Genomic DNA, 11,649 nt, shown 5'->3' with positions numbered 1-11,649 from the left:
CTAAGTTCTGAATGTATTCAGAGACCATTTTTTAAAACCATTAACCATAACAAGAAAGAATATTTTACCAAATTATTACTACTGTTATCCCCCTTCTCCTCCTCTTCTGTTCCTTGTCACTCACCCTACAAGGAGTTTATGGAATTTCATTCTTTTCATTGCAATACATTCTTGTCAAGTTAATGTTGTAAACATACACCTCAGCGTGATATTGCCTTCCTCTTCCCCATTCTTACTTTTCTCTTCTCCTTATTTTTTATTTTTTTTGTTTTACCTAAATTTGAAACTCTGTGGCAGGAAGTGATCTCTTTTGCAGTCAAGGCAAACTTGGTTGATCTGTTTTAGCAGGTCCTTCTTACTGTAGCTGTATCCGTTGAAAACAGAGCTCCCAAACAGCAGCTTCCCTCCGGCATACATCTGTTGACAAACAGACAGGAAAGAGAGGAACAAAAATGCTTTGCAACAAAAAAAAATAAGGTTAAGTTTGAAGACTTGGACCAAATGGTTTCCTTTTCCTGTTTTGTACTGGAGCTTTAAATATTTTCACTCAGACATAAGCGCCTCTGACAGCTATATGTGCACACCACAAACAGTCTTCCTTTACATCGTTTAATATTATTAATGCTGAGTATTTTAATACTAGTTTAAATCTCCTAAAGGCTACATCCACAAAGAAATTTGACTTTTATATTTTAAAAAGACCTGCTCAGTTCGCTAGTTAAAGGGGCCATTGGTTTTATTTTACCAATCCAATCAGCTCTAGGCTATGTGATTTAGTGAAATTATACAATGTCTGTTGTATGTAAGATGTGAGGTGCTGCTAATAAATAAATAGAGAGCCCAACTGTAAGCTTATATTTCAGTACCACACCAAGGATCAGTTGCTGATCTAGAACAGCCTTTCCACCTGTTTGAATCACCTCTATTCTTAGTTTGCAAGCAACTGGGCCTAATGCTAACTATGTGAAACTATTCTTTGAAAAGAAATATCCTATTGTAGAAGATTGGTCTTTCAATTAATACTGGTATGCAGACTGTACCAGGATCCTAGTCCTATGCCTTTAAACCAGGGGTGTTACATGCATTTGTAATACGCAAATAGCAAGAGAAAGAGAGAGAAAGAGAGATAATATGGGACCCCATTAGAAGTTCTTATTACCATAGAGAGTTCTGTCTGTCTTGTCACCTGATCACTATGCTTTTTGTTCTACTATATTATCTATCCTTGTTATCGCTTGTAATAGTATACTTCGTATCCTGGATCTATTGCTGAGATTTGGGACTAGGTAGGATCCATTGCTGATAGCTGTCGTGTCCTCTGGCCTTTTTGAAAAGAAATTCTGCCCCAGCAGAATTGGGAACCTGTGTCTAGCTGACACAGTATTTTTCTACAATGCCTCTGCTGTAACAAACCTCTGAGGTATTATGGGAAATTACAATGGTGGTACCAGTGAGAGCAGAGATCCAAGCTGTACAGAGGGACACTTTGTCAAAAGAAATTTCCTGCCGTATAGAACAACATTTTACATTAATAAATAAACATATATCCTAAATATATCAGGTTCCTTTAATTGAAAAGGCAGAAAAAGAATAATACTGATGAGCTAAGGGGCACTGGAGAACCCATATAGATGATTCTGATTGAGTGAAAGGAAGAGTTGTATCAGAGCGCAAGAAAGATCTTTCAGGGTTTCTTATCCTGTGCAGAATCAGAATAATGTATGCCTGTCATTACAGAGCCACTACCACATCCATGTGCATTCACTTTGTCACTTGACTCTCTGCAAAGTATGTGTATAATAAATGCAGTGCTACAAAACAGAAAATATAACTGAAAGAGTAGATAGAGGGGTAAATGGGGAGTTCAAAGAATGGGTGGGCATAAAATCAGAACAAAGGAGAGAGTAGAAAAGCTGATTGGCCATGAAGGCATAAAACAGGGTGGCACACCTACTGGAATCATCATAATGAGGTGGAGTGTAGAAGGCATAAAGTGAAGGAAAAGGGTGGAGGACCACAGAAGTAGGTGTAATAAGTAAGGAGAGAAAAGTAGGAGACACTTGGGAGAGCAGAGAGAAAGTGCTGTATGGGTGAGGTTATAGGGGAAAGGGGGGTGGAGAGTAAGGACACTAATTGGAAATGGGTGGCTGGCAACCACTTGCTCATCTTGTTGATTTCACACAAGGAACAAAGAGTGCATTTTACAGCCAAAGAACCTGGCTGCTTCATAACTTACTGCTCACAACTCTGCCTCTTCAGAGAGCCAGCAGTTCCCTCTAGTGGGCGGCAGATATAAATGTTAAAGACAAATAGCTGCAAGAGATGTGAAGCCAACCCTTTCTTACAACCCCGTTCAAAAAGTGTTCTTAAAATTATATCTGTTCAGGCAGTATTGAAAGTGCTAAAGGTAATTTCTATAATTTTCCCCGATTTCTGAAGAAATGATTTCATCCCTATTACTAGCAAGATTTTACAATTTATTAATAATCAATGGGTCCCTGGAAAGTTTTAATCTGCTGGGATAAAGAAGTGAGATGATTAAAATCAAGTGAAGCAAGTTAATTTTCCTTTTCACAATGGATACTGTTAGACTTAAACCTCAACGTTCTAAAGCACTGTTTGTAAAATTCAGCAACACTAAGATGTGTGGACTTCAGCTCCTATAATTCTCCTAGCCAGCATGCTGGCTGACCTGTATTTGACATCCTTCAGTACTTCAATCCTTCAATGTTGAGTAAATGGTTAGTGAAAGCCAACCTCCCCCAGGCTGATGCCTTCAGCATCTGTCAGATTACAACTCTCATTGCTGTTAGTCATAGTCAAGGAATAGCTTTTTCTTGAAATGAATTCAGAACTCCAGGATAAAACAAATTGAATTCTAACATGCTGAATGAATGAAATGGTAGGCATCATTCTTAAGAAACCACAGAGAAGGGCTGAAAATATAGAGGATGGGAGGAAGACAGACAGTTACCCTATTTTTTTTTTAAAAAAAAGATAGTCCGAGCCAGTGTGAATTGAGAAAATTGTAAAGCAGATAAAAAGCAATCATTATACAAATGCCTTGCAAACAATGTAATAATTACTAGAAGTTAGAGTAGATTTATCAAGTCTAAATCTTGCCACCAGAAACTTTGTCTCCATTTTTGAAAGAGGAACTTTCTTAGTAGATTGTGGGAATAATAACATTTGTCAAAAAGTGACATTCTGATTAATACACTACTTAAATGTGAACTCAGTGGCATGGCAATTCAATGGGTAGAAGAGAATATCTGTAGCTCAGGGCTGAACTGTGAAATTCTTTATCTTTTCTGAACTTGGTTTTTGTTTGTACATGTTTCATTACCTAATTGGGCAACACCATCAATGTGAAACACCAACATCATTCGGAATGCAATGGAGTTTCATCCGTCGTCAGTTCTTCCATTAAATTGAGGCTGGGTACAATAGTTAAACTAATTTCTTTGAACAATATCATATTCTGAAGATATTTCATCTATAGACTTTATCTTGTCTGTCTCTTTCTTACTTTTTTAAAAAATTTCCTTAAAAGCAGGGGTTTTTTTTGTTTTTCTTTTTGCTGTAGTGATAATCTAACCATACCAGTGGTCCCCAACCTTTGCAGCTTGGTAGCCTGGCTTGGGGTGGGGGGAGACAAGGGGACTGGGCTGTATGAGCAGAGAGCCAGTGCACACATGCAGCCCTTGCACAAGTGGCAGGCCGGTGTGCACACGCATGCAGCCCTTGCATGAGCAGCAGGATGGCACGAGTACCCGCCACCCTGCAGCTACATGTGTGTATGCAAGCATTCTGGCCAGCCACTCACATGGCCCAATTCCGAATAGGCCACGGCCTGATAGTGGGCTCTATCCCAGGGGTTAGGGACCCCTGAACTATACAGATCTTGGAAAACGGAGCACTCTAAGGTAACTGTAAACAGGCCAGGATACCACAGTCTGCATGGTACGTGGCAAAACAGACTGGCTCAGATGGGCAAAGGAATGAGGCAAGGGCGTACACTCTCCCTTATTTATTCAACCCTTATGCTCAGTTTATATTAAGAGAAGCTTGATTGGAAGATGAGTGTGGTTTTACCACTTGAGGATGAAAAATCAATAACCTGTTCTATGCTGATAACACTGCTGTGAAATGAAAATGGTCGGCAAATACTGTAATGAAAGTTAAAGAGCATAGTGGAAAAATGGGACTAAATTTAAATATATAGAAGGCCAACTAATTTAAACAGATACAGCAACCAGCATTAGAATTGAATATTAAAGTGGTGAATAGCTATTACCTTTTACAGTTGACTATAAACAGTAAAGGAACCACCAGTTAAGAAATATGACATAGAGTAACACTTGATAAGTTAGCAGTGAAAGCCTTAGAAAACATATTCAAATGTCGGGATGTGGCCCTACAAAAATCAGAATCATGCAGATAGTGATATTCCCCATGACACTATACAGAAATGAAGACTGGACTTAAAGAAGCAGGGTAGAAAAATCATTAATGCTTTTTAGCATTGGTGTTGGATAAGACTTCTAAGAATACCCAAGGAAACAAATATATAATAGAGTAAATAACTCTTGAATTCTTACTCAAGGAACATATGACCAAGCTCAAAGTATCATATTTTGAAGAAAGTATGTGAAAATCTACAGTAGCTCTCTGGAGAAGTTTATAAATCTGAGAAAGATAGAAGGACAAAAAAAGAAGAGGATAACAAGCAATAAGATAGATGGAGTCAATTTCAGTGTCAATAATGGCTACACTGTTAGAAGACCTGAAGGACCAAATTGGAGCAAGATCATCCTAAAAGGTAAAGGTAAAGGTTCCCCCGCACATGCGTGCTAGTCGTTTCCGACTCTAGGGGCCGGTGCTCATCTCCGTTTCAAAGCCGAAGAGCCAGCGCTTGTCCGAGGACATCTCCGTGGTCATGTGGCCGGCATGACTAGATGCCAAAGGCGCACGGAACGCTGTTACCTTCCCACCGTAGTGGTCCCTATTTTTCTACTTGCATTTTTACGTGCTTTCGAACTGCTAGGTTGGCAGAAGCTGGAACAAGTAACAGGCGCTCACTCTGTTACGCGGCACTCGGGATTCGACCCGCCAAACTGCCGACCTTCCGATCAACAAGCTCAGCGTCCTAACCCACTGAGCCACCGCGTCCCATTAAGATCATCCTAGATGACACATAATCAAAGTTATTGTAGTCAACCTTCATGTGTTTGGAATTCCCTCTTGAAAGTTTTGAGATGACATTTAGAGGAAGAAAAGGGAAGCTGATCTGCTTGATTATTCCGTAGTGAAATTATATTTTCATCTTATTGATTTTTCTATGCCAACAACGTTGCTGGGGTCGCTTTATGAATTGTCAGAGGTGTAGGGGGGAATGACACAAGGAAGCAACTTAACTGTGTTTTAGGAATTGGCATATTTATCAAACACTTTATTACTGAAAATATATTGCCAAATTGTTTAAATTCTTGGGAATTCTGATTTTGTGTAAGCAGGTTGTAACTTTGTAACCCACTTGTTAAAAGAACTTATAATTTGGTTTGAATATTGTTTGGTATCAAGGATTTTTATGACATTAGCAGAAGGAAAATTTTAGGATTTATAATATGCATGTATCTCTGTGTGCTTAAATAATAACTACATTTTAGTTCATGGGAAAGCACTTTAAACTTTCAATCCAAAGCAATTTTAACTAGGAGCATCTCCATGTAAGCATGCAGGCTGTTAATATTATCCACTGTAGAAAGCTGAGTTGTTTTTCTAATTTTGAATAATTGCTCTTGCTTGCTAGTAGGCTATTCCAGCAGTCTGGACAGAAGACCATGTGTTTCCATGGCTGAACAAGCAATCATTGGTTAAGATCAAGGAACAGATGTCTTGACTTTCGCAAAATCAGCACTGATGAACCTTGCATTTGCAGCTAACTCTGCTCGGTTCAGGATCATTTGAAAATCCCTTTGTGCAGCAGTTTTGCTCTCAAACCAGACACTGAATCATTATTTTGATCACCTTATAGGTTGCTTGTGTAGTTTTCAGCAGGATGATTTATTATTCTCTGAATGTTAAAGTCCTGCTAGAGCCAACAGGGCAAACTTTCATAAGCTGGCTGGCTTGCTTGCTGGTATGCCTATTGATATATAGTGAGCAGAAATAGTCTCTCTCTGCCGTAATTAATTTGTTGCTGTGTTATTGGCAGTTGTGTACCTAATCTATGCATAAAGACATTACCAGCAGTAACTGCTTTTTTGCTACTCTTTCATGAAGAATGGACAAATTTAAGTCTGTGGAAGTTTTTGAAGTGACTTTTTTTTCAGTTAATGCTAATTATAACCATTAGCAATGGTTATGTGCACTATTTTGAATCGGATTGGGCAAAGTTCAGATTTATCAGTTCTGTTTTGTCTTATGGTAGACTGTTGAGATTAACCGTGCCAGAGAACATAATAAAGATATATATAAAAAGTGTTAAATTATGTATTAAATTATGTATTAAATTATGTATTAAATTATGTATTAAAAAGTTAAGCTACTAAAATGTATATAGGAAATTAGAAGTGTTAGAGAAATTTACACTTTAAACTTCCATATGGTAAACTGGATAAATGTGGATTTAAAAAAGGAGCTGATTAAAAATCACCTTCATAGGTCCAGATGTTATTTTTAAGATACGGTAATCCTTGTAATATTTAATTTTGAAAGTGAAATCCATCCTCACATTTCATAACTTGATCTATTAGTTTCTTTCCAAATAGGTATGAGGTTTTGTTTTTTGTTTTTTTGCTAAAATAAGAAACAGTTCTTTCAAGGAACACAAACCCTGTCCTCATTTTCACAAATATTAGCTGTATTTTCCTCATAGCATTTCAATACTAAGTAGGAGTGGTAACTAATAACTTCTGATATGCTGAAATGCTGCTTGTACAGCAGAGAATCCTTACAAATGATGAATATGCTTACCCAAGGGTTACCCTTCCAGACTGAGGGATTCACAAGCAATAAAAAACCAGTACTAGAACACAAAAAGACTGTGTTTACTAGAAGTCTGCTTTATCTGAGTAGGCGCCTCTGTCAACTGGAACAACGAATGTCTCCCTTTATGTGCCAAAGACCCTAAAATAAATTTAATGTACTCCAGGCATAACTAGATCCCTCTATTATTAAACACAGTTGTGTGATTTTGGCACATGGCATGAGATTTTGGGCAGTGAATAGGGTTACAATCTCGTACATTCACTTATTGCATTTATACATATATGAATAAGACCTTCTCTTGATGCTTCCGTTTCCCTGTCATTTAAACTGAGATCAGGATGTTAATTTCATAGATCAAATCAGAAAGAGACTGAGAATTAAGTCTTTTCTTAAAAAGGAAATTAAAAAAGTCAAATCTTTCACAATTTATGTGCAAATGTTATTTTAAATCTGGTTAATTAACAAATCTTGTTGAATCAGTGAGACCGAGTACTGAACAACCATGCAAATGTACCACTATATGGAATATTTTTTAAAAATTTAATTTTAATCACAAAAACATGACTTCTCTAAATGTTAATCAGAGATGTTTTGTTGAGGCTTGGGAGTAAAATAAAAAAAGGAAAATTTCTTCATACTCACCCACCCTTTGTTCCCAAAGTTATCTAGGATTCTTCATGTGTTTTCTTTATAACAAAAATTGTGCAGAATATCGTTAGGAATGCAATTAGTGTCTGCCTCAGCAACAGGGAGCAGATCCTGACTGACCTTGTCTAGATAGGAACTTGCAAGAGCTGAATCAGGATTGAGCCTGATTAGTATTTGCCTGATAGAATATCTGAAAACTTAGCTGAGAAGTCTTTAAAAAAAACATTCCAGAAGAAGGAAACAGAAACAATGCTGCTAGCATTTAAGAAAGCAGTCAAGGTGATACTTGTTGCTTTGAGCTTTTATGGTAGTAATAAGGACAATAAAGTGAAACTATTTCTACACCCTTATTGCATCTGTGATATAACAGTCAGAAACACAACTTAGATAAGCCCAGACTCTTTTAGCAAACGCTTGGCCAGAAGATCGGTCAATTAAGCACATTAATATGACTCATATTTGCTCTGAGCTGCAATCTGGATCTTTGTTTGTTAACGTGAGCCTGTGGCTCTCAAGAGTGGACAGGTTTGAAGCCATCTCTGCCACCTGTAAACCTGATCATTGCTCACCTGGTTGATTCAAGCTACCAGGGAGGGGACAAAGATCTGAGTCTGGGAAGCAGAGTTTTAAGTTAAAGACATTTCTTTGGATGTTTCTGTCACAATATCAATGCTGTAAACATTGGATGTTCCCACTCTGACAACTGATGAAAATGCAGCCATTTTCTCTTTGCTTTTAGCATGCTTTTTCTTGTATTTAGAAATCAGATGCAGAAAGGGAGTGGGGGTTGGGATAAATGTTTGAGCTCAGCTAGCCATAATTATAATGCTGCTTTGTGGGAACCCAAGGACGAACTGATAACGTTTTGGTGGGCTGAGGAGCTGGGGAGAAAGTCCATGTTTTAGGCTAATTGGAGAATGTGATTTATGACAGCATACTGGAGGTGGGAATTGCACTTTGTTACTTTGTATTCTGGGGAAGGGAATTTAGTTTTTGGGTTCAACTATGTAATGCCGATACTTTGTTTCCTGAATAAAATGTTCTTTGAGGAAGAATTTTTGCCTTGAAGTTCTTTTGATGGGTTTCATCTATCAGAACCATGACATTAACCCAAAAACTACCTTTCTACCTTAACCACCTTGGGGTCCTGAGCTCCAGTCACCTTCCCTAAGTTGAGGGATAGGCTGATAAAGACTCAGGGAAGATGTCAGCATGGAGAAGGAAGAAGCACCTGTAACCAGCACCCCAGCCATGGCTGCTGCCTCACCGAAGGGAGCGCAAGCCAGCGCACTGGCAGAGAAAGAAACATTTTATGTTCTACAGCTGGAGGCAAGACCAAAGACATGAGACCTGATCTGGTCATTGGAGTGGATCCTGCCCAGTGGAGACTCTAAGCACCTCGAGAGAACCCTGCCAAAGGCAAGTTCTTCGAAAGCGTCCGAAGCCGACTTGCAGGCAGGAGCCTCTCGAGGAGCACACTCCCTGGACTGTCAGGGAGCCAAAAGATTGGCAAACTCCCTTTTTATGCAACTCTCTAATCCCTTTATGGGGTTGAGTTGGGGCGACTGGTTGGAGCTGAGCGTTTAAGGCCAATGCCCTTCCTGATGCCATGTGGAGCTTGCTCGCAGCAGATACTTACGACCAAGTTTTGGAGGGGTTTCCTCAAGTTAATTGGCTCATTGCAAGGATTGTCGTCAGCTTTTCACCCGTCTACTGTCATGGTTCCAATAGATGAATCCCACCAAAAGAAATTCAAGGCAAGAATTCTTCCTTAAAGAACATTTTATTCAGAAAACAAAGTATCGGCACTACATAGTTGAACCCCAAACTAATTTCCCTTCCCCCGTATACAAAGTAACAAATTGCAACCCCCACCCCAACAAGCAGTCATAAATCATGTTCTCCAATTAGCCTGAAATGAGGGCTTTCTCCCCAGCTCCTCAGCCCGCCAAAACTTTATCAATTCGTCCTTGGGTTCCCACAAAGCAGTGCTTATTATTATGGCTAGCTGAGCTCAGCATTCATCCCAATCCCTCTTCTGCACCAAATCTCTAAATAGAAGAAAAAGCATGTTAGAAGCAAAAAGAGAAAATGGCTGCGATTTTCATCAGTTGTCAGAGCAGGAACATCCAGTGTTTACAGCGTTGACATCTGCCCCCCCCTTTACAAGAAGTATAAATCCTGCAATTCAAACAAAATCATAGCTTAGGAGTTGCCTCTCTGTTTATTAGGGTGTTTATCATAGAATTTATTAATGAGCCTGTCAGCTTTTACATCACTAGATTTTATCCAAGCGGCTTCGGATAGTGGATATCCTTTCCATTGCACTAAGTACTGTAACTTTCCCTTGAAAAGTCTAGAATCAAGAATACGTTTGACTTCATAATGGGTCTGTCCAGCTACCACCAGAGGGCCAGGTGCCTTCTTAGGGGGAGGTCATAAGGTAGAGCCCCAAAAGGGTTTCAGTAAATTACAATGGAACACAGGGTGGATTTTCCCTAAGAGTCTGGGAAGCTTTAACTCCACCGTAACTGGGTTTATGATTCTTATGATGGGGAAGGGACCTAGATACTTCAGTCCCAACTTCTTACTAGGCAAGTTGAGTTGTAGATGTTTTGTGCATAAGTAAACTTTTCCCCCATCCATTAGCAGAATGCATGATACTTTCTCAATGTTTTGGACTCTCAACACTCATATATTCTGATCAGCACATGTATTTGTGGATTATAAAGTACCAGATTATGGAAAATTGCCTCAATGCATTATGAGGAAATAATTTCTGCAGGGTCAATGAAATGAAGAGGTCAATAGGCACCGCAAGAAAGCCATCAGATACTTGCCACCACCATTCCAGGAACGACACCATGTTTCTGTACCAGAAGAGGCGGCGTTTTGTTCAGTGGATTTTCTAGATCATATTTCAGGAAACGGTAGGTATCATGTTTGCTCTGGAAAGGCAGTAAATCATTCTATCATTTTATGGAAATGTCTTGTGCACTTGTCTTATAAACATTTTTTACATACTAGAAATCAAATGGAGAAACAATATTTCACTATGCAGTCAGGGTGAATTCAATATTGCTAAAGCTCTTTCTGATCATAGGTGAGAGATTTTTTTTTCTGTCTGCATCACCTCAATCAAAACTTATCAGAGCCACATTCTGGCTGTGTGCATGGGCAGAACCCCAAATTGGTGGAAGTGGATGATATACCAATTTCTGCATGTAGCTTTCATTTGCAAGTTGCATATTCCAGCCAGACCGAAAAGTGTCACAAGAAGACAAAGACAGTATAGAAACTCACTTCAGAGCCCCTCTATTTTTATGTTATGGATACCTAATCCTTTTTATCCTCTGTATTCCTATGTGAGAAATTAAGATGGTAGTTAAAATTGATTGCCAGATCAAAAGATAAAGCTATGGAAAAAAGAACCCCAAACCTAAAATCCAAAACATGCATACAGTTAAAATCCCAGATAGCCCATCATTTTTTCCTCTAAAAAAACAGAAGCTGAGGTCAGACGTCTGAAATAAACATAAAGAATAACTGGGATAGTTCTCTCATCTGCCCTTAAAATATAATCTTTTTGTTATGTTAATGTATTTTAAGAGGATGGTGAAATTCTCTGGGGAAACATCTATAACTATTTAATGATCGTAACAGCTAAATTAAACTTTGATTTCAGAACAAATATAAATCCAAAGATCCTGAGTTCAAACAAGAGTCAGCAAAATGGCCACTGTAAAAAAAAAAGGTAGAGCAGATGATTCTTGCCTTGATCCACTAAGGCAATTCTACTTTAATTAACAACAGTAACAGATATTTATAATATATAATTTACAACAAATCTCACCAATTTGTTTTCTGGAGGAAAAAACAGATGAGAAAATGGATTTAGCTGAGGGGTGTATATTCCTTTTTCATAATCTGGACAGCTAATCAGATTTTTTGTGAATAAATTATGGAAATAAAATAAAATTCTGTGATTTAGTTATCTTTCATAATTTA

General features: G+C 38.4%; 1 protein-coding gene across 1 annotated transcript in view; it reads right to left on the bottom strand.

The window, feature by feature from the left end:
• Positions 1-230: 230 nt before the first annotated feature.
• Positions 231-11,649, bottom strand: part of LOC308662927 (uncharacterized protein C3orf20) — a gene marked incomplete at its 5' end in the record, with an annotated part of 42,076 nt that continues 30,657 nt past the window's right edge. Inside the window, 2 exons of the mRNA XM_081319073.1 lie at positions 231-417; positions 10,482-10,589. Of these exons, the coding sequence (XP_081175199.1) occupies positions 271-417; positions 10,482-10,589 (255 nt within the window). The 3' untranslated portion in view covers positions 231-270. The remainder of the gene's footprint in view (positions 418-10,481; positions 10,590-11,649) is intronic.

Source organism: Vipera berus, assembly GCF_964194415.1.
Source record: "Vipera berus genome assembly, chromosome: 2".
NCBI classification, from domain to species: domain Eukaryota; kingdom Metazoa; phylum Chordata; class Lepidosauria; order Squamata; family Viperidae; genus Vipera; species Vipera berus.
The sequence above is the reverse complement of the archived record's forward strand: the minus strand, read 5'-3'. Positions and strand labels throughout refer to the sequence as shown.